Below are 24,517 nucleotides of genomic sequence, written 5' to 3'. Positions count from 1 at the left end.
ATTTGAAAATTTTTTAATAATATTTATATACTAAATTTAAGTATTTTTAATAATAGAGTTATAGAAGAATAGGAAGAAGAGTTGAAAGAGATGATTTACATAGATTTTTAGAAAGAATGTTAAATGAAATAGATAAATTACACAGTAAGTAAATATGTCTAATAACTAATTATTAATATTGACTTTTTATCTGAATATTTAAAGTGTTAATAAATTATTTTAAAAATTTGTAGGTAAACTGTTACACTTTTAAATTTAATGATGTATTATTTTCAAGTTAAAAAATTAGTAAATATGAGCTTTATTTGATTTTAATATTACTTATTAAGAGATTTTTATACAAAAAAAGTGTATTTTTTTGTAAGTTAATAAATTTATAAAATTATCAAAAAATTACTTTATTAAATTATAATGTTATATAGTTTATACTAAGTGAGTAATTATATATTTTATTTTATAATTTAGATACTGAAGTAAAGTTAGTTTCAAGTAAAATTAATCCTGATCTAGTCGACAAAAAGGATTTCGAATGTTCTTTATGTTTCAGGTAGAATTTTTATTTGTTATGTAATTTAATATTCATTAAGGTTTCAATTCTTTCATACATTTCTAAAAATTAAAATAATAAAAAATAGTTTAAAGGCATAGAACAATAACTTATTGTTTTCATTGCCTTTAAGATACTTTTTAAAATCATTTTTAATTTTATAAATAAATTAGTAAATATTCATTAAATTTATATTAATTTAGAATACTTTGGCAACCTGTAACTACTCCATGTGGTCATAGTTTCTGTCGAATGTGTTTAGATAGATGCTTAGACCATCAACCCTCTTGTCCACTTTGTAAAACTTCACTGGAAAGGGTATGTAAATATGATTAATATTTGATTTTTTTGTATATTTAGTTATGATTTAATTGAAAACAATTATTGCATGATATTTACGATTTAACTGTTAATAAAAATAAGAAATATATTTTTATAATATAATATTAAATGTATATAATATATTATTGAAACACATAAGAAAAATAATTTCTTACTGATAAATTTTTATATATTTAGTACCTAGCTGAGAGGAGACAAGCTATAACAGAATTTATTGATAATGCTATGCAGCTTTATTTACCAGAAGACTATGCAGAGAGGAAAACTATCTTTGAAGAGGAAATGGAGGAACTTTCAAAGTAATTTTTTATTCACATTATTTTTTTATGTTAACAACAATTAAATTAGTTTTTAGTATACTCTTATGTAAATGTATAAAAGTATCTGATTGTAATCTAACTCATGAGCTAACAAAAGCAAAAACTTTAATTGAATAACTTGTTAAGAAATATATATTTAGTTAAAGGAATTTCTGTTTAAAATATTTAAAAAAATTTTATTTCTTCATTATAAATTAAGATCTTTATTTTTTATTTTTTATATTGTAAATTACAAACAATTTCTTTAATACTGTTTGTAGTTTACAGTATAGGTTATAGGTTATAGAACTAGGCTATACATTAAAATTAATGTATAGCCTAGTTCTATAACAGCCTATCTATATATCTATAACTGCCTATCCCGTTCTATATGGGTTGCCACCTATCTGGGTTTCACTGAGTTATCTCCAGGCTCCGGGTTTAATTAGTATTTCTCCGGGTTGTGCAAGAAAGTTCTCAAAGTCGGTTATTCCGCTGGAATAACCGACTTTGAGAACCTTCTACCCACCCCTAACTTTCGCAGGTGTGGGGAATGAAACAATAAAGAGCAGGAGGCCCTCAGGGCAAGTTCCCATTAGTTGAGACACTTTTGGCGGAGACACCTAAGAAGAAAGACGTGCGATCGGTGAGAAACACGTGGAGCAACGGGTACCCCTTTCCTAAAAACTTATTCCTTCCTAAGATCTTCTTATTCTCTAATCTTTTTCTATCTTAATATTAAGTAGGTTAAGAATATAGCCCATTCAAATATTTTTCAGTAATTAATCTTAAGGACGAAAATTTTAAATACCAAGATTTTTTAAATGCTGCAAAACACGTAAATGTAGAATTAGACGCCGATAGATTATATGATGACATCTGTCTTCTTAAAAAGATCATTCCTTCCACCAAATCGCTCAATTTGCCTACTGATAAAAAATGGATAAAAATATTTTCCTCTAATGTTTTCACTGAACTACCCAAAGTTGTTGGTAAGATTCTATCGATACCTATTAGTAATGCATACGTGGAACGAATTTTTTCGATTATGGGAAATACCTGGACAGACAACCGTAACAGGATGAGGGTTGAGCTAGTAAAGGCAGAATTATGCATAAAGCTTAATTTTGACACGAGCTGTCGAGAATTTTATGAATTCATAAGAAAGCCAGAAAATGCAGATCTTGTAAAAGCTGCGATGTCAAACAGGAAATATACATGGAAAAATCTACATAAATAAATAATTAATTGCACATATACCATTTTGTATCTTGCATATTTTTATATTTATTTGCCTGTATTTATTTTATACATAAATTGTTAGATTTGTTTTTTATTAGTTCTTAGTTTTATTAGTTTTTTATTAGAAACTACTTTGTGATTATTAGAATTGTATTAAATTTGTAGAAACTTGAGTTTTGAATTTGTTAATTTATATAAATAAAAAAATTGTATATGTATACATATAAGGTTTTTTTTTGTTTCTTAAATCATCGTCTCCGGGTGAGATTAAGTTATGAGGTGGCAACCCTAGTTCTTACTGAATTATTTAATATCTGAAATAAAATAAAACTTCATTTTACTGTGCAAAAATTTTTATTTGTGAATTTACATAATTTATTTCATGTTTTATCGCTACAAAATATTTATTTTTCTGTATAACAATATTTTTCAATATTTCTTTTCTTTTAAAAATTCTTTATTTGATTAAAGCATTTTCAAATAAGTACATTTTCTATTCCATCATATTTATGAATTTAATAAGTTTTATATTCTCTTTCAAAGAATATTACTTTTTATATTTGCTTCAAATGAAATGATAGAAAAGTATCTCTTAGTCATTCATCAAATATTTTGCTAAAGTTTTAATGTTTTTTTTAATGATTAAATTTTAAATACTAAATGTTTTGTAAAAATAAATAATTTATACAAAATCTTTTAAAAATAAAAACTAAAATTTTCAATTTACATTGTAATTTGAAAACTGTGAATCATCAATATTTCAAATACTTTTAAACAGTCTCAAGATTAATATTATAGGTGGAGGCATTTTTAAAACACTTATATCATTTAAAAATATATTTTTGAATTTAAATTCAGTTACATAACTATAATATTTGCCAACCTTTTAATAATTCATAAGATCATATTTATATTAACAAAATGTATTCACTACCTCATATTGTAATAGTATACTACAAAAGATTAAGTAAAATTTTATAGACTTCAGACTTTAGAAAGTTATTCACTGATATATTTTGCTGATATATTCACCGATAAAAAAAAATATTGCTGTTGATCTAAAATGCGTTTTAATGATTTTCTTCTAATTGATTGTTTTGAACGTTTTCGTAACGAATGTTAATGAATGTTTTATATTTTTTATATTTATATGAAACATTTTCTCCATTATTATTGTCTTTCTTATTATAATGAAAGTAAGCTAATAATAAGACTGAAAAATTTTATATTGGTAGGTAGTATTACTTAGGTCTTAAAACAATTATTTACTAAAAAAAAAAGTAACATATGGTGTGAAGATTAACATTAAGATATAATGCTTAATTAACAATTGCATAGATCAGTAATTATTTTTCGTTTATATAGTTTTTGATAAACTTATATAATACCAAAATATATAAATATAATAATGTGTTCAGACAAATAAAATATTACACAAAGAAAATAAATAGCTACATTTCTGGCATGATTATATTAGTATTTTGTGAAAAGTATAATGTATAAACTACAAATTATGTTTTTAATAAGAATGAAAAATATTAAAGAAATTATTCAAAAGAATAATCATTTGATGTAAAAGAACTATGAATATCTTAAAAAGTGTTTTTTTTTTTTTTTTTTTTATCTTTGAACTAAGATTACAATTTATTTCAAGACATCAAAAATATAGAAAATTTCTTTAAAAATTTCTTATTATATTTAATTTTCTTTATTGATTTTCAGTGCTGGAAAAGATCCAGAACATGTCATTCCATTGTTTCTGTGCACAGTTGCATTTCCCATGGTGCCTTGTCCATTACATGCATTTGAGCCTAGGTATAGACTAATGATTCGTCAGAGTATGGAGTCTGGAACAAATCAATTTGGCATGTGTGCATTTATGGAAGATTCAGAAAATGGGTAATTTTCTTTTACATTATTTTAATATTAATGTATAGCCTAGTAAAAATATAATTTTATTTTCAAATAATATCAATTGACATTATTTCTAGAAAAATTTTTGAACAGTTTTAAATAAAAACAATGATATACAATTATATCACCCTTGATGCCAGTTGACATATGCATTTATTCACTGTTTTCTCATTTTTTATATTTATGATTTTGAAATCTAAAGAATTTTTGTGTAAAAATTGAAAACTGATATCCAGAATTACTATAAGAATACTGTATTAAGATATTTAAAAATTACAATTTCTATAATTCTTATACATGTGACAGCAAAAGCGGGTTATATAATTATCATTAGACTTTCATTTACATTTTTATGTTATGAAATATATATTCTTCATTATTTTTACTTCACTAATAAATCTGTTACATAAAAGCTACATATATTACTATTAGTAACTTCCTCATTTTTCAGTTTTATTTTTTAAATTTTAATGAAGTTTTATTACCAATATTACTATTATTTTTTTTTTGTAAAAATGTTTATTTTTGTTTAATAGAGGTATTATTTTTTTTAAAACATTAGTACAAATTTCCATTATAAAGAAAGAGAAACAAAGCTATTGTGTAAAGCAGTTTTTATATAAAATTATTGACCATATATATTATATTATATTGACCAAATTGTTATTCTCTATAAGAAAAATGATAAATTGCGTTGATATTAATGGAAACTGATGAAAATATTATATATGTATATTTTTACTGGTTACATAAGAATGACTTATGTGGAAATTATTATTAAAAGATGAAATTAATCTTAAGTTTATAAGCATTTGATAGAAATTCCAGTTTATGGTTTATACATAAAATATGTGAAAATGAAATTAAATCAATAAAATTAGTAAATCTTTATTCATAAATCTTACTGGAAAAATTAACAATTTTTTAGGATTAAGTGTACAAATTTCATAATTAATTAAACATTTTCTAGCTCCTATGATTTATCTTAATCTCTTATGATAAAATACTTGATAAACAGAAGTTTGTTAACAACTATACTTATTATTACTAAATTCTAAATTAATTCATTTATCATTTTGAATAAAAAGATTTATTGATGATTAATTCATATAAAATGCTACATTGTAAAATATTTTTTGTATACTGTGAAGGGAATTCATCTGAAAAATCAATATTGTAAAAATATTTTAATCAAAATCAGACATCTGGCTGATCAAAACATTTGTAAGGACCACATATGACCTATGTTGTTTATATATGACACATGTTGTTTACTCCTGCCATAGAACTTTAAAATAAGTTCAATGGTAGTTCATGTTATATCTTAGATAAGAATATTATAAAAAATATTTATTGTGAACTATTCTTAATTTATATTTTTCACATTAATATCTTTTTAGAGTCTAGAAGATAGAAGTATTTTTATTAAAATTGTTTTTTCTTAAGAAAGTATATACATTATTACATTTCCAAACAAGTGATTGCACCATTTGATTTTCTTAATGATAAAAATTACATCATACATTATTGTAAAGTACGATATTAAAGTGTATTATGTAGTTTTAATATTACTAGAACTGGATATTGTAATTTGCAAACTATTACAATATCCAGTTCTAGTAAATTATTAATATAAATTAAATTGTAATAATTATATATTTGTTGTGAATAAATTCATATTTGAAAAGAAAAATATATCTTTATGCTGCAAGTTTATTGTTATCAAATATATAATATAATTGATTAATAGTTAATAATTAAAATATCAATTTGTTATTCTTTTTTGGTAGAATTGCAAGTCATGGAACAATGCTGGAAATTCGTGAAGTTCAATATTTTCCAGATGGTCGGGCAGTTGTAGACACCATTGGAAGTAAAAGGTTTAGAGTATTGCATACTGGCATGAGAGATGGTTATCACACTGGAGCAGTAGAATTTTTATCTGATGTTCCTCCAGAGGATTTTGAAAGAGATGGTAAGTAAAATAATAATTTATTTGTAAATATCAGAAATTCAATGGTCAAATTAAAAAGTTACAAAATGCCTTTTTCAGAGCAAAAACTCAGAATCATTTTGAGAAAAGCATTTTCTGTCTTATTATGTGTTTGAGCATTTCTCTGACAAGTGTGCTGTCATTAATAAATGTTTAAATATCATAATAAAGCAGACAATAATTTAAAACTTCTAATTTCTTTAAAGTTTTATGTAATTTTTTAATTTATATTAAATATGATTTTATTATTTTACTATATTACATTGTCTAATTTTAAATTACTTTTTAGAAATATCCCAATTGCATGATGAAGTTCATAGGAAAGCAGAAATGTGGTTTATTGGACTTCCATCAGACATCAAGAGGAGAGTATTAGAACATTTTGGTCAAATGCCATCAGTAGAAGAAGATTATTTAAATAGTCAGAATGGACCATCATGGTTTTGGTGGATGCTCGCAATTCTTCCATTAGATCCAAAGGCACAGATAGCAGTCTTGGCTATGACATCTCTAAGACGTCGTTTAGAAGTTTTACATCGGGTTTTACTTTATCTTCAAACTCATAGTCCCCTCTGACTAGTGATGAAATCACTTTCATGCATTTTAAAACATTATAAAGTAAGTAACAGGAACATTTTTCTCATAACAGTATTTGTTTTTTGTGTTTTTTTCTTCTCTCTGTGAAGTAACTGAGCTTGACTTCTTGTGTGGTGCAAGAACATTATCTCTTCAAATGGCAAATGCCAAGACCAAATAAGTTTAAATTCCTATGGAATATTTTTACTATTCAAGACCATAAGCATATGGTTATGTGGAAGATGACAATATCCATACTTGTTCAAATCCAACTCAAACTATAAATGAAAAAATATGCATCCCGACTAAGGAAGTGTATCGTCGTGAATTCACTCTGTTGAAAAACATTTTTGTTTTCAATGCAGCTTCAAGAAGTATGCTTGATATCCTATGAATGTGTGTAATTTTTTGAAACTGGCAGTCAGAAATTTGATTTTGATATTGTAACCAAGTATAATAATACAAATATGAAATTTTTTCTTTTCCAGTTTTCATCTATACAAGCTTTATAATTAGTAATATATACATAGAGTAACAGTGCATAATTTGTGAAATTGTTATCATATATTCCATATTTTAGCCACTTAATGACAATCCAGTTTGAGATTATTCTATTTGACAGCAATGTGTAAGATATGTATATTGAATCAATGTATTATTTAGATAAAAAGATTGTGTTAATTTATTTTACATCAACTAATTATGATGTTTCAGCAATATGTGCATATAATGCATTGAAATTTGAAAAGAAAAAGTAACATTAATTACTAATAGTAATCTTATTGTGCATTAATCTTCAAAAAATTTGAAGCAAAAGAATTAATATCCTTACAAAAATATAGTTTGAAACTCCTACTGTATTATTTTATTTGACGAGGAAAGCAAATGGGAAATTATTAAGTTTTTATAGAAGTTATAAAAACATTGATTTCTAAGCTTCTGTTGAAGTAAAATCAAAAATTTTATATTTTATAGTTAATTACGGCTCAATTACAGGAGCTCATCTCATCATATTAGTTGTTCTTTTTAGCATATCCCTGGTCAAGATATGTTGAACCTTGTCCAAATGTCTTATTTTAATTATTTCATATTTAAATTATAGAATGTCATTCCTAAAAAAAAAAAAAATTGAGAAAAACAAGAATATTTATTTCTGCATCTGATTATTGAACAATACTGTACAATTAAAAAATGTTTTTATATAGTTTATTATGTATTATATAAATTGTCGTTATTTAATATATTATTTGTACTTAAACTCAAATACAGCTCAAAACATTTATACAAATGTGATTTAATCATATAATTTGGAAGGATTTACTCAAGATAGTTTTCTAGGTTAAAGAGTAAAGTTAATTAAGAAATCAAAATAAAAATAATTTGAACATTTTAACATACGAAAGTCGTACAAAAGTATTTTTATCAATGCATCGTGATTCATTGATAAGAATACATCGGTTTAATTAACTAAATGCTTTTAACAATATTTAGGACTTTGAAATTGAATTAAATTAATATAAAATTTAAAACTTTATCATCAAAAAACCACGTAGAAAACTATTCTTGATCAAAACTTAAAGATACTTCTTTACTCTTTAGATGTTTGAAGAACAGAATATATAATTTTTTATTTTTATTTTTTTAAAATCAACATTTGAATGCAAAAGAAATAGTCTCAATATGAAAATTATAATTGATAAGAAGTATACTGTGATGTATTTAATGAATATTGTTCCTGTTTTTATTTAGTACTTAGATATGAAATCTTTAAATCCATTCCAAAATAATTAAAATTTTGAACAGCGTATATATATATGTTATAAGCTGTTTACAAATTTACATTTTGCTTGTTGCTAAAAAAAAATAAAAAAATAAAAAATAATAATGGAATGCATAAGGCATTTGAAGTTTGCTGGCATTTCAATACTGTTAATTTTTGTGCTATTTTTGATTATTCTTCCATTGTGAATACCTAATTTATACTTTTATGATACTGTGTATATTATAAAATAAAATAATTTCCAAATTTTTATATTATTGAAAGATTTCCTATTATTGAAAGATTTCCTATTATCCCTGCAAATGATTTTTGTTCACTTCCTTTTTAAAAAGAAAAAAATCAGGGAATGAAAATTGTGATGTTTATATGTGATTCGTCATTGTAAAAATCAAACCATACTTCTTCTAGTTTCCTATCTTCTGCTCAAATAAATGTTTTGTTGTAATTCTAAGTAAATTATGTTCATGTAGATGTACGTAAGAATTCTTTCAAAATTAAGAAGAAAAAAAAAAACAACTGAAATTCTTCGTGTTTCGAATGTCAGTTGTGTACAAACACTACTATGCATGTTTGCAGTCTTCGACAATTTCAGCAATAATTATAAAATATGCCATGTATGTGTATTTAATTTGTGATATTATGTATTTATTCAATGTTGATATCTTTTTTGGTCATATTCAATATGAGGTTGTGTCAATTTTTATGACTCTTCATAGTTAGAAGCTGTAGTTGTGAAATTGAATAAAGTTATATTTGATCAAAAAGTTAAATTCTGTTTGTTTTGTTTCAAAAAATTTCGCGTTTTCAGTTTGTGTAGTTAATATATGCATTTGATTTATCCTCAGATCCATAATGCAGAGTGATCAAGAAGGACTACATTTGCAAGCACAATAGAGCCATTTCCAATAGCATTTGTTACCTGAGCAGGCCGAATTTGTACAGTACACAAGCTAAATAAGCTGTAGCTTAGTGCCTCACATTTTACATGCATCATTATGCCTTCAGTGCCTGTAATCAGTGCCTGTTAGACTTGTAAGCTATAAAATCTAAGTCCAGCTCTAAACCTGAGTGATTATTCCTATATTTAAGCCTATAATTCGTAGTGACTTTTTAATTACCGATGCAATTATAGGTTAATTATTCGTAAAAATTAAGAAATGAGCAGAATTTTAAATAAAATCAGATTAAATAAAAAGTCGGGTTATTAATAAAATTGCACTTTACGAATATAAAGATCAAATCCTTTATAAGATTCGATTTTAATTGTTTCGCGTAAAAAGTAAAGAATGACCAAGGAGAACTTGGCGCAATACATTTATAGAAGACCTTGCTTCTTGGTATTGATCGGAATAAAGCGGAACGGGTTGTAGCCGATCTTACAGGCCACAGAACACCTGCTGCCTATGCCACAACACAAGCAGAATCAAGATCGAAACTGAAATGTTTCGGGTACTTGTAAACTGCATTCTAAAAGTGATCAAAGTTTCTACAAATGGAAGCGATCTTAGTCAAAAAGTCAAATTAAAATTTTGTTTTGTAATAGTGGGATGGCCCATCCCACTATGGACCTGAAAAAAGGTTAGGTTCTAGTAAAAAAGTTCTTGGTGTTTTTCGATTCGCCGAATCTCCAAGGCTGTATGTTAGCACTACACCGCTTCAGCCATCCAGCCGGAATCGGATGGCCCAGGCGATTAAGGCTTTAACCTATCCCTCTGGGTAACCCGAAATCGAATTCGGATGAGCAACCCCAAGAATTTTTCGTCTCCAACCACTCTTGCTTAAATTTTTAAGAAATTTCTCGCAATAACTACAGTATATTTATTTATTTATTTTATTGTTTCTATCCTCCAGTCAGTTAGCATTTATATATTTAACATTACGTAATTATCTTTGAGTGTTTACTTACAAATAAAAAGCAGATAGACAAACTAAAAATCAAAAGAAAATGATATAATTAGTAAGAAAGTAATTTGATTTCTTATTTTGAAAGAAAATACAGATGCAAAGATGAAGTAGAAAGTAAAGAAATTGAAAAGATAAAGAATATAAAAAAACTAAAAGAGTTGCTTAACTTTCCCAGCAACAACTGATGGCGCCAATTAAAAATATTAGAAGTTTTTTTTAATTATAAAATGGCAAAAAACTTAGTTTTGAAAGTAGAGATGGATTTTATAAAAAAAATTGTAAATGCTAAAAACGAGTAAAATACTCATTAAGTTAGACTCTATTCGAGATATGTTTATCTCCCCGCCCTCTCGGCCTTTAACCACCAAAATTTAATAGCATCAATACCCCTAACACACAAACCCCCCTGCAAAATTTCAGAAAATTTCCACAAAAAGCACAGGAGTTATTAAGCTTTAAACAGAGAGAACAAAATCGTGCCCCCCTAACACAAGCACTAACATCCATACATACAGAAACCCCCCCCCGAATTTCTCGACGTTTCAACAGTAGCGTAGCGAACATAACTGGCGCTCGGAGCACGATACCTTATTGGCGCCCCCTCCCCCTCCAGAAACACATATAGTTTGTCTTGGAGACCATTTGGGCGCCCCTCTGCTAGTGGCGCCCGGTGCATGATAGACCCCCTTGCACCCCCTCGCTACGCCACTGCGTTTCAAGGTACCCTGAGTCCAAAAATGTAAAAATTTTGAGGTGTTTCATTTTCGATCGCCATACTTTCCCTCTGATTTATATAACAGCCTGAAAAATACATAAATTACTGAAATAATATACAGTAAATTAATAAATTATCGTGAAAATTTCGGTCAAATCGGCTCATCAAATTTCGAGAACAAACAAGCTTCTTGTGTAAGCCACACAGAAGAAGCTTCGTTAACGCCCTGCCGCAATTAAACAGCCTTATAATTATTTATAAATAAATCGTGATTATTGTTTATTTTTTCAACCATTTAAATTTATATACGATCTAAAAAGAGAACTTTATCGATTGAGTATGAAGTTTGTTTTCAAATCTGTATTATATCTCATTCGTTGAATATTTAATAAAGTGATTACACAACGTTCTTTTTTGATTGTTTGAATTTATTCCTTTCATAAGAAAAACTTTTAATAATAACTATTGCATTTTGGTTGCGTAACTTCGTGCATTCTTTATGTATTAGTACGATTTTTATTTTAATTTTCTTAACAGTTTGTATAAATATAGAATGATAAGGTCTCAACAACGATGAATTATTAACCCGGAACGGAGTTTTATTAGACACAATTATGCGTTATCAAATATTTGTAATTTATGTAATTTACCCCACCAACTTCATGTAATCAGTAAGGATTAATATATTATACTTTAATCTTTGGAAACACATTTCGCAATTGTATTGTCTGAAGAACAAATAGTTTGAATGCTTGAATGTAATTCTCCTCGTGCATCCTGAAATCTTTATTTCCGGTGAGCCAAAAACCTCTACAGAATCAATAAATCACAGTTAAATAATACTTCGACAATTGCATTGTGCCATAAGATGTTTAATACTATTAAGTATCTTTATATAAAATAGTGTCTTTAGTCATAAGATTAAAGACACTACTTTCTGTAGGTTATAACCCGCAAGTTACGGCTTTTGTCGATTGTCTTCATAAGATATTATTTTCTAAGGTGTACCGGGACACATCAACTATTTCTTAAACGATCATCTCCTTCAACTTAAACCTGACTTTTTGTTTATTTGGTATAAGCTGAAGACAAAGAAGGACTAATTCTGTTTCCTAATCTACGGATATATAGTAAAAAAATGGATTTTATAAGAGCTTTTCATCTATTATGATCTGCAATCTACCAAATAACGGTAAAAAGTTATTACCTTAAAAGCATATTACGTAAAAACTTTCGATCGAATATTTAAATCGTTATATGTTAATAAGCCTATTGTAATAATATAGGGTTTTTTCTTTCAGTCTTTTTACTATTTTCGTTCTGTGGATATTAAGGGCCTTTTATGGATTTGATGGGCCGACCGGGTGGTAAAGGACGAGGCATATTTGAGATAGACCGCCATGAAAAATTCCTGGGGTTGCTTGCTCCGATTCAATTCCGAATCCCCTCGATGATACCCTTGGCCATTCGGCCATCTTTAAACCAATATTAATGGCATTTATACAATAAATCTAATTATCTTAAAAGGGCTCAAGGGCCTAATTTCATTTATTACCGATTTAAATTACATCTTTCATTATAATTAATATTGAATTTAATTGAAAAAGTGTTATTGCCGGGGAAAGAACGTTAGCAGACTCACCATACGAAACGAATTTAAACTACTTTATCTGCAAATGATAATAATCTTTATTTAAATACGTAAATTACGAAAGATCGCATATAATTAATATAAGATTTTTAAAATGTTCTTATTGCTTCGCGCAATTAACAGCGACTGCTTTTCCCTAGGATTAAATAATAAGTTGTTTAATGAGGCTCGGAGCTTTAGAGAAGATTATTTGTCTAATTCACTCTAAGGATTAATTATAAGTACAAGGACACTCGCCATAAAATTGATTGCTGTAAATATTCTGTAAGTTACTCGTTTCTAGAGATTAATTATTCTTACCTAACCAAGGACGGTCTTTTATATAAGTCTTTATTGACAACAAATGCTGTATATTAAGTTATATAACTCGATCAAATTATTTAATAAAAATATTGCTTATAGCGTTTTAGATATAAAATATATAATAATTTAGATTAATTTTATTAAAATTACGGTAATTTATTCTTATATAGGCCTATAAATTCCATAAAAGTGGATAAAACGACGATCTCTTAACGAGTTTAAGTGATTAGGCAAACACGAAGGCCTAACAGGTTCTATTTTTAGAACCGAACTGCCGAAGTTGTTAATGTTTCTAAATATAAATGAATTATTTGAAATAATGATAGAAAGGCAAATTTATGAACAGCACGAGTCCGATTTAATAAGCAAATGTTCGTTTTATATGAATAATAGATCATTACGGAAGGTTATGTAATGGACTGAGAATCGGTTATAACGTTTTCTCTATCGAATTCTTCCATTCGCTTCTATTAACATATTACCTAGACATTAGGCAAAACTTTTCTTCATTTGTATTGCTATTTTAAAAAAAAAATAATAATAAAATGAAACGTTTATTTACAAAATTTTCCTCCTTTCAAGGATATTTACTATTTTAACCTAACGAACCGCTTGTTAACTTAATTACGTGTTTTAAAATAAATATTTAGTAAACAATAGCCAAATATATTTATCATACTTTAAGGTTTTTATAATATTTTTAGTTCGAGTGAACTAAATCTACTTTTTCTACAGAACTACGATTAAGTCTTTTATTTATTATAAAATGTTTTCAAAAATACTAGCCATAAATAAATTGTAAACAGATTTCTTTTTCGTTGATGAATAATTGAATTGAATAGAAATTCCAATTTATAAATATAAATTATTTAAAATCATTTTTTTTTTGGTTGTACTATGAATAAGTTATGTAACGATTTTCTAGAAGTGCTGCTAAGAACTTTATCGATTTAATTAGAAATCGGTGAAGGAATTAATTAAATTCCAAATAAAATTACCGAAAAATTTCGTAGAATTTCAATCGATATTGCTTAAAATCCCGTCTTTAACGCGTCCGATTTGAAAATGTTCTAGTGTCGTCTAACACAACGATACAAAACCATAAAATAAGAACTTTTATTGATATATAAACATTAAATAATTTACAGGAATCTTATAAATACAGTTTATGCAGCGAATGACTATAATTTTCTTCCTCTGGCGATCATCAATTTGTAGGAAAATCCGTAACCTTCGTTGTCGTTCGCATCTCTTTCGTGTGTAGCCAATGCCGAGAGTATTTTTAGAGAATCCGAGATGTACGATTCTTTATCGTTTTCGGGTATTCTGCTCACAAACGGAGAAATTGCGCAAACACAATCTAAGAAAGAAAATAATAATTGAATTAAAATAATTCTATTATTTAATTCGATTCTATTTTGATTTAACGAAACTTATTTTACTTTTTAAAATATCGATGCTGTTAAAAGTGAATTCCATGTGCGTGGTTTCACAACTCAAGACTTCTAACCCGCTTTCTTTCATTAATTTACTGAAGTCGAATACAGGTTGCAACGAGTGCTGTGTGTCGGGTACGAAATTCTCTACATCCTAAAATACAGAAGAAGAAAAATAATTCGTTTCGGTTAAATAAATTGGCTTATGAATAAATTTAGTAAAAATCTACTTACATTCATTACGTTTTTCCATTTCGGTAATGTGGCCATGATTTCGTATAATTCGAAGACGGGACACTGCGCCACGAAAACCAAAAGGCATTCTCCGTTAGTGGATAACAACTTGCCGATATTCCTCAAGACTTTTCGATGATCTTTGATCCAATGCAAACAATAGAAAGAAAATATTTTGGAAAAACATCCCCAAGTATTTTTAAAATTTTCTACGTCTTCACAAATGTCTAAACGCTCGTAGGTAATTTTATCTTGAGAGTTATGGCGGCGAGCAAAATCGACCATCTCCGAAGACTTGTCTACGCCGATTATTCTCCTGTATTTAGAAAATATCGGCCTTAAAATCGTATTAGTAACGTTTCCCACTCCGCATCCGATATCCAAAATCGAATCTGTATCCGTTGTTTCTTCCATTTGAGGAGCGAAAGAAGTAAGAACCATCTTGGCATCGCGAAGTTGAAAAGGATTCGATTTCGCGTACAGCTCGGGGTTATTCATTATTTTACTAATGAAAAAAATAAGGTGTAATCTTTAATATTATAAACTATATAACAATTAATTTAGTGAAATGTAAAAATGAATTGATATCGAACCTTGTATCCGATTGATCTCGGTTTTGCGTAGTTTTAGGCCAACGTTCGTGCGATTTCTTCTTGATGGTGGTTCTCTCAATATGGTAATGGACCGTATTGGTAGGATATATATAAAGGTTTTTGGTCTCTACGGGTGTTCTTGAATATTGTTGGGGAGTCAAGACGAAATTCCGAAACATTTCTATTTTTGACCACACCAATTCGAATAATCATCAATATTTATGGAGATTATTAAATTTGTTTCTGTCTATACTAACATCAACCTATCTGATTGGATACATGCCTTAAGATGAGATTGGACTAACTGTTTGAATGTTCGCACCTGCTGAGGGGGAAAGAAAATGGCCCCGAGAATATATTTTACCTTTCGTTACAATATTTACATATTTTTAAGTAAGTATTATTCAACTTTTATAAATTATAGTGATTTTTTTTTTTTAGATTTTTCGGTAAGTTTAATGAGAAAAAATTGACATTTATTTTGACTTTTCTCGACGCCATTTTAGAATCCATCTTGTCTCTTTATCCGTTTTTCCTTATGAGCTTAATGAAATCTGAAATTGCGAATGACTTATTCTGTACTTAATTATAATTTAAATAATGTGTTTTATTTCTTGTTTACCGAAAATAAAAACGTTTTTGAATAAGAAACCTTAAAAATTTTTTTGTAATAATTGAATCTCAGTTGTAAAAATTCCACATTTAAGGTTTAAATATATAAATTATTTAATGACATATTATATCAAATGAATTTATTAATTTTTAATACGAAATTCAATACAAATTTAATAAAAATCCTTGTAAAATTGTACATATTTCAATGCCCATTGCAAGATTTTTGGTTAGATTAATGTTAGACCATTTGTTTTCATTTTTCTTTCGTTTGTAATTTATTAATTAATATATAAATTATTATTTTATAATAAAATTTCGAATGGAAAATGATTTAATCATTAACTTAAACTTGAAATTTAAGCTTATTTAAGCTCTAAAGAATTTGTTTCTCGCCGCAGAAATTCTGTTAAAAAAACAACGTTTTATTTCAATTTTAAAATTTATTGAGAGTTATAAACAAGTTTAATATGTAAATATTAAATATTCATCTGGGTGAATCACCCCAAGTTAAAAATAGTGATCCCCTGTAATATCTATATAATTTGATCAAGGTGAAGGGTGTTAGTATGGTCTAAATATAGATACAAATCGTCCATGGGTGATCAATCCAATTAAGACGGAGTTCTAAAAATAGTGAGTGGTCCCACAGTCTCGCTGTCGGAAGTGAAGTTACCCACTGCGATCGCCTCGTCTCCCATTTCCAATGGTATGCGGTCGTGCAGATGCTAAGGGTCTCGTTAATGACGGAAAATTTTCGAATTATAACTCATTTATTCTCTTCATTAAGCAATGAGATCTGTATTAATTAATTTGGAAACTAGCTAAGATATTTCTTAAATATTTTTATAGCGTGATGTAATCCAGATGAAACTTTAAGTAATAAAACAGAGTTCTCTATTTAATAAAAATTTCTACTCAAATTTAAATTATTACGATTATATTTGATAAAAATTGCCACGTTTAAGGGGATAATATGGATATTTCCATGCGTTATGTCTCGTCTAGGCGCGTGTTGTTCTCGAATAGTTAATATAGAGATAAGATTGAGAGATATCTTTCCTATTTTACAGTTTGAAACTAAAATATAGTGACTATATCCTGTATATTTGGGTTAAATCGTAGCACGATTGACCTTTTACGTCATCGTGTAGAGATCTTTGACGTCAACCGTTGGAGTAATTAATTACCTCTATAAAAAAAACATGCTTAAATTCTATATAAAAACATGTCGCGAAGAATTAATTTAAACAATAAATATATTAACATAATTATTATAATTATAAAGCATAGTATCAACAAAAATTTCTATAACGTTTATACGGCTAAATCTAATTTATAAAATTGTATTTAATCACAAACTTAAATTCACTTCATCGGGGCCCCTCATTTACATATAAAGCTACAAGTCAAGACCTCAAGTACTTAGGGCCTGGCGTTTTTAATTTATTATTTGCTGAAGGAGTAAAGACTTTATATGCTATGGTTTAGAACACGAGTTTCAACCTTTTTTGCTTGTCGCCTTCTTTCCAAAATTAGATTTTATTCGCCGACCTCTTTCTATATTGATACAAAATACGAATAGATTATAAATAATAATTTTAAGCTAAATTTTCCTCTTAGTCTTATTTATATATATATATAAATTTTACACATCGTCGATATATAATTTGCATTAATTATATAATCTATATTGTATGGGATTATATAAAACCCCGCACGCCACTGTCTTATATAATATGCGAGTCAAACTTTGCTATTTCATTCAGTCACGTTATTGAAAACAATATATATTTTTTCTTTATATATATATATATATATATATAAAAGCTGAACACGTATCAGAAAATATAAATTTTTTATCTTAGAAACCTTATTTTATAAAATGATATATAGTTTATTGTGTGGTGTTATAATTGCCATAAATTAAATAATAGTGATAATAATAATTACTTTATTAAAAATATAAGTATAATTAATTGTATTATATTATTGTTTATAATCAGAATTCAAAATTTATTTCTAAAATTTTCATTTTTATTAAAATAAGCCTTTATTTTCTTTTAACTACGTTTTAAACAGTCGATACACTTGACATTCTTAGGCTACACAACATCTGGTAAGCTGTCGTATCTTTACTCGAAAGTATTATATAATTTAATTAATATTAATTGCTATAATAGAAATGCTTTTTCTAAAGTTTTTATATAACAATAAAACGTGTTTTCTTAATATTAAACATTTTTTAAAATTATTATTCTATATTATATAATAATGAGACGTGCTTGATAAATTGATCGCTTATTATTTTTATCCAGGAAGGTATCTCTTTATATAATTAATCATATGTAAATTGTTCTCGAAATACTTTATCTATATGACTGATAGTGTTTTTGTTATATTATATCAATAAGTCTACATATTATGCCACAAATGGCTGAAGTGCTGTGCTCGGTATTTTCTAGCAGAGCGTAATAATATTAAATAGAAAATACCGTACTTCATTATAATTAAAATAAGCTATTTTAACTATACTAAAATAAAATATCTTTTACTTATTCGTTTTATAGTACACTTTATAATTTTTTTTTTTTTTTTGTAATAGTATAGACCTAATAAGATTGATACGATCATTATAAAGACAGTAATAATAATAAAGATTTTTATTAAGTATATTTCAAGAATAGGTTTAAGTATTAAAGAGGAAGCAAGCTTCGACTTCTTACACAATATATGAGAAGTAAAATCTTCCTAAATGAGACAAAAATCATCCATTTTTTTTGTCTGTCTCGCCTTACCTTGGAATATTTTTATATCAAAGGATGCAGCGGTAGGAAATAATACTGTATATCAAAAAAATATATAATATAATATATGATTAATAATGCAAAATAACATCTGCATCTATATTTCTACTTGAATTTTGCTACAAGCTATCAACAGACAGAATTATACAGCAATATGTTATATGACAGCATATTATTAATTCAATATATAATTTAAAATAGAAATTTGCTAATAATATAAAATTTAAATTTCCTCTGTAAATAAATTTATGTTTTTATACAGTAGATCCCCCTATAATACGGATTCATATAACACGGAACGTATCTACCGTGTTATAGGGGGGGTCTACTGTATTATGGGATGAACAAGGGGTCGTACTTAAATTATGTAACTTTATTTTAATACTTTATTAATTTAATAATATTTTTTTTTTACAGTAAATTTAATGTTAAATATATATTTGATAAAATTCATAAAATGAAAATTTAATCTTGCTACAACTTCTATTTTATTCCTTGAAATGTTTATTATTTAATATTATATAATAAATGCATATTATATAATGTTACATAATAAACATTTCAACTGGAAAAATATTATAATAATAAATACAGTATTTTTTAATATAATATTATATAATATATTTGCTATTAAGAAAGAGCCAATTAAAATATTTAAAATTAAATTACAAAAATATGAATTTCTAAAATTATTATTGAAAATTACTGTTATTATATTCAATAATAATAATTTTTAGTAAATTGAATTATCCTTGAATATAATAATATAGTTATTATTATATTGATATATTAATATCTTATACATAATATGTTAGTGTTATTATAGAACATACTGTAATGATAATTCTTTTAAGAACTAAAGATTTTATCCGTCTAATAATATCATTGTTTTCTTATCAATTTGTTTATATAATTTTAAATTATTATTATTATTATTAAATAAATACAGATAAGTGAAAGGTTCAATAACAAATTGTTGTATTATTCAGATAAATATTACTGATAGTACTTAATAACGCTTATTATATACTACTTTCTAGATTATTTATTCCTCTTTAATAATCAATTAATAATGTTAAAACTTAATTCTAAAATTATTTTTCTGAAATTGATAATTTGTGTTGGAATGAAAGAATTTTTTTTTTTTACTTATTTGTGTGTTTTTATTTTAAAAAAATTTAATAAATTCTTGATTTAAATTGCGTATTTTTAATATAATTTATTAAATCTGCTTGTGTATACCAAAAATAAAGTGTATAAAATTTTAATATAAAATTCTGGCTGTAGTAATATGAAAATGTAATATAAATTGTCAAGAAAGACGAGCAAGAGCTTTCACCATCTTTTTTTTTTTAGTCATCTTGATCAAATATTCGTATGTATACATATATGTATATATGTTGTATATACGTGTGTATATATGTGTATATGTATATGTTACAGTAAAAACCCGTTTTTAGTTAAAACGCGTTTTAACTAGTTGATACTGGATGTCTTTGTTAAAACCCGTTTTGTCTAGTTAAAACTAGTTTTAACTCAAATTCATTTTTGACTAGCAGTAAATTCTAGTTTTAACTAGACAAAACGGGTTTTAACAAAGACATCCAGTATCAACTAGTTTCAACTAGTTAAAACGCATCCTAACTAAAAAATGGTTTTGACTGCAACATATAGAGTGATTCGGGGTAAGATGGTAAGGGGAGGAAGATGCCTACTTTTTTGATATTTTCAAACGGTGACGTCAGATATTGTCATGTGTTTGTATGATAAATCGTTGGGCCAATATTGAGTGCGGAAAGCTATAGTTGGCTACCGTTACCTCATTTTCTACCTCTGAGAAGAATAAAAGCAAGATAAGAACGAAGTTTTTGTTGTGAAATGTTTCTAGAATCGTTTTAAAACTAAAAGTTAAAATAGAATTTATTAAAAATTGCGTAAAACAATTAATGTGTGATGTAGTTAAGGTTTTAAAGTTTCCATTGTGAGCTACCGCCGATCCCGATCGGACATGCTAGAACACGTGACTCCACTAGGCATCTTACCCCGACAAATGGGAAAGATGCCACATTTTTCTTGGGGTAACATGCTTGAATTCCAATATGCATATTTTTAATAAATTTTTGTTTTCTCGTTTTATTACAGGATATGCATAGAAATTATATAAGGACTTCTCAAAAAAGTTTTTGGACTGAAAAAAGCTTTCAGCTAGCTATAGAGCACGTTAGAACGGGCGGAAACTTAACAATACTTATACTGCGCTGTTATACTTATTATGAAGTACTTTGTACTACATATTCAATAAATTAAATTTGGTTAAGATATTTGAAAATTAATTTTATGCAATTATATTTGTTATCTTACCCTAATGTCATTTGGCATCTCACCCGAAGTATCCGGGTGAGATGCCTAAAATGCCAGACAGTAAAAAAGTCGTCATTGCAAACACAATATACAATTATTTTTCATATATTCCAAAGTTTTATTTGAAAAATATGCTCAAAAATACGATATTTTCGTTAGAGGCCTCCAAAACCCAAATTATCGCTATAATTTCCTTCATAAGCAAAATGTTAGGCATCTTTCCCCAAATTACTATACATAACTTTATTTATTTCTCCCAAACATATTTATGTAACTAAAATTAGTTAAAACTAGTTTTATGTAAAATCAAAACATGTACAGCAGTAAATTAACTAGACAAAACGGGTTTTAACAAAGACATCTAGTAGTTTTAACTAAAAACGGGTTTTCACTGTAACATATATAATTTCATGTACACACACACACACCTATAAGTTATATATATATGTACAGTATACGAAATATCATATTAATATGATATTTCAAAATACAGTCCAATCCCTTTATTACGTAATCAGTTTATTCGCGGTCCCGTGGACGAGGATAGGCATTTAAATGTTGACGAGTTCGGTTAATACAAAGTATCGGCTAATATGTAATACAAAGCGTGTCGTGGTTTCCCGAATTCAATAACGATTAGGCCTATATTACGTCATTTAATACGAGGCGGCTTCCCCGAAGACACAAGAAACACAACATGACCTGGAGTGCATTTTTCGACTTCAACGTTGGCCACAACGCTAACGATGTCAACGTTATCAACGCAATTATACCTTATACGTCACATCGATGATGTTACTATAACTTATAGACTATGACAATTCTGAACGATTAGCTAAGACAGTGACTGGCGCATTAGAAACCGAATTAGGAGATTTTCGATTTAAAGCGACATTCAAAAGCAATGGGGATGTCAACTTTCACAATGCTCATTAATGACAGAGAATGTAAAGAATCCGCATTTGCCTAGAGAAAAGGACAATTAGCATGTGTGGAGCCTTAATATTTGATGTGGCATCGGAGATCAAATAATCGATCCTTGTTTATTAAAAATGTCTTTGAATACGCAATGTTATGCAAATGTTTTTGTTAATATGCATCCAGAATTTCTGGAAGATGTTAGACAGACAATGTGGCTCCAGCATGATTGTCTAGAGCATTTTGTCTGACTTTTTCGCCAAATTCTGGATCAAAAGTTTCTTCACAGATGAATTGGAACAGGTGGCCTTGATGATGGGCCACCGCTATTGTCTGACGTGCATAGACTACAAACTATGGGGAAAGATTTAAAATATTGTACACTCCTCAAATGTGAAATCGTAACACCACAAAAGAATGCGCGTAGTCACATTGCAGGACCGATGGAGGTAACAGAGATGTGTAAATAATTAAAAAAAGAAACGAAAATATACAACAGACACCTGTTTATTCAGTAACGAATATGGCCCCGACGGACAGTAATACGATAAGACACTATCAATAAGGCGACTAATGGTTGCCTGAGGTGTCCCTTGCCAAGCTGCATTCATTGAGGCGCGCATGTCGTCTGCGATAATGTAGCTGTGGTCCTCTGTGCACTTCACGTCGGACGAAGTCTCACAGGTGTTCAATGGGAGAAAGGTTCAACGAGGCTGCCAGCCAGGAAAGAATGCGAATTTCGTTCAGGCTGGTGAAAGTTTGCCGTGCGACGTGCGATCGGGCATTGTCTTGCCGGAACACCTCGTCGGATGCGGCCTGCACCAGTGGCCGAACCACAGACCCCCCAATTAATTCTTTGAAATGTACATACAGGTCCCACAATTCGTGTGACCTATTGGTCCACTGTCGGAGTACCGGAAATGTGCACCAGGGCTATCCGCTGATCGAACAAGATGCCTCCCTAAACCTCGATGCTCAATGTGTCGCTCGGCAAAAATGGCTGGCACGTAGCACCGCCACACCCGTCCACTGACAGAAGCGGGATTCATCCGTAAACAACTGCGTGGCAACTGCACACATCGACAAACAGAAATCACGCAGCTCTAGGATACGGACTCGTCCCCAGCTGTTAACTGGTGGTATTCGGCTAGTCGTCAACTTCGAGGCATATTCTACGCTTCTTCGAAAATTCGGCCAACCATCGCTGATAGCATTTGCGTCCAGAGCCGACTTTATAACCTGCAGGTCTTTATAGCTCGAAATTAAATTATTCATGCAAAAGATGCTTAGAACAAAATGAAAGACACTTCGAACGTCTGTGATTCGATTCACATTAGCAATAACTTTTTTATACAGGGTATTCCACTTAAAATCGGCCGACTATGATGAAACATTAGTGATATAAATTTTGTAGAGAATACTTAAAAGGGATCTTAGAATTATACACAAACTGAAGGAAAGCATTCGCAGAAGCTTTGAGGCTGTCAACATCAGTATTATACGTAAGATCAGCCTGAGCATTATTACTCGTACTCGAGGTACAATATATAGATGCGTGACGGCCGGATGGCCGAGCGGTAAAGGTGGCAGCCTACCGCTCTGGGGGACCCGGGATCGAATCCGAACGGGTCGAATAATCCCCAGGAATTTTTCGGGGGGTGGTCCGTTCGGATATGTCGGGCCCCGTCCCTCACCACCCGGTCGCCCCATTGTGGGCCTGGCCGAACCCATAATGGGCCTACTAAAAGAGGCCCTCTTAGTGCCCACAGGGCGGAAAGAGTTAAAAAAAAAAAAAAAAAAAAATATATATAGATGCGTAGATATAAAAGGAAGCCACTCGCAGCATTTAAGTGTTAAAGTTTCCCGTTGCTGCATTTACTTAATTATATAAGGAATTATATATTAAAATTATAAAAACATGAAAAACATTCTTAATTGTAATACCAGAGTTTTATTAGAATATCGCATCGCAAAATAATAATAATATATGCCTATATATGTATATAAATTCTCTGAAAGAGAAGAATCAACGTTATATAAATAAATAATTAACAGTTCAAGTTTACTTTACTAAACTTTATTTTTTTATTTTAAGAAGGGGAAACAACATAAAGATAGCGAATAATCGATCCATCCAGTTGAAAATACAGTAGAGCGTCGATAAGTGGAACGTCGGTAAGTGGAATGGCCGGAAAGTGGAACGATTTTCAGTCGGACTGTGTCGTGCTGAATCGAATGTTTTTGATACTAAATTTACTTCTAAAGTATAATTTTCATGTTTTTTATATT

The 24,517-nt window shown here is 28.3% G+C and overlaps 2 protein-coding genes across 2 annotated transcripts in view; one reads left to right on the top strand and one right to left on the bottom strand.

Moving 5' to 3' along the window:
• LOC136976264 (LON peptidase N-terminal domain and RING finger protein 3) overlaps positions 1 to 9,463 on the top strand; it is a 28,962-nt gene extending 19,499 nt beyond the window's left edge. Inside the window, exons 5-11 of the mRNA XM_067271486.1 lie at positions 57 to 144; positions 466 to 547; positions 751 to 865; positions 1,067 to 1,188; positions 4,153 to 4,329; positions 6,135 to 6,319; positions 6,627 to 9,463. Coding sequence (XP_067127587.1) covers positions 57 to 144; positions 466 to 547; positions 751 to 865; positions 1,067 to 1,188; positions 4,153 to 4,329; positions 6,135 to 6,319; positions 6,627 to 6,913 — 1,056 coding nt within the window. The 3' untranslated portion in view covers positions 6,914 to 9,463. The remainder of the gene's footprint in view (positions 1 to 56; positions 145 to 465; positions 548 to 750; positions 866 to 1,066; positions 1,189 to 4,152; positions 4,330 to 6,134; positions 6,320 to 6,626) is intronic.
• Positions 9,464 to 14,370: 4,907 nt separating this feature from the next.
• LOC136976335 (juvenile hormone acid O-methyltransferase-like) lies at positions 14,371 to 15,438 on the bottom strand. Its single transcript, XM_067271582.1, has 3 exons — positions 14,938 to 15,438; positions 14,710 to 14,857; positions 14,371 to 14,627 (listed from the first exon to the last, which is right to left on the bottom strand). The coding sequence occupies exons 1-3, from the start codon at positions 15,433 to 15,435 to the stop codon at positions 14,449 to 14,451; spliced, it is 825 nt and encodes a 274-aa protein (XP_067127683.1). The 5' UTR covers positions 15,436 to 15,438; the 3' UTR covers positions 14,371 to 14,448.
• Between the last annotated feature and the right edge of the window lie 9,079 nt (positions 15,439 to 24,517).

Source organism: Centruroides vittatus, unplaced genomic scaffold (genome assembly GCF_030686945.1).
Source record: "Centruroides vittatus isolate TY-2023 unplaced genomic scaffold, ASM3068694v2 contig_4, whole genome shotgun sequence".
NCBI lineage: Eukaryota > Metazoa > Arthropoda > Arachnida > Scorpiones > Buthidae > Centruroides > Centruroides vittatus.
Note: the sequence above shows the minus strand (reverse complement) of the source record. Positions and strands in the feature narration are given on the sequence as shown.

Bases quoted from the DNA above. Each gene is read 5' to 3' on its own strand.
- LOC136976335 (XM_067271582.1), bottom strand. From the start codon at position 15,435: ATGAATAACCCCGAGCTGTACGCGAAATCGAATCCTTTTCAACTTCGC. The intron at 14,858-14,937 runs GTAAGTAGATTT...TCTGTATTTTAG, and splicing joins AATGGAAAAACGTAATGAAT to GATGTAGAGAATTTCGTACC. The intron at 14,628-14,709 runs GTAAAATAAGTT...TTTCTTTCTTAG, and splicing joins CAGCATCGATATTTTAAAAA to ATTGTGTTTGCGCAATTTCT.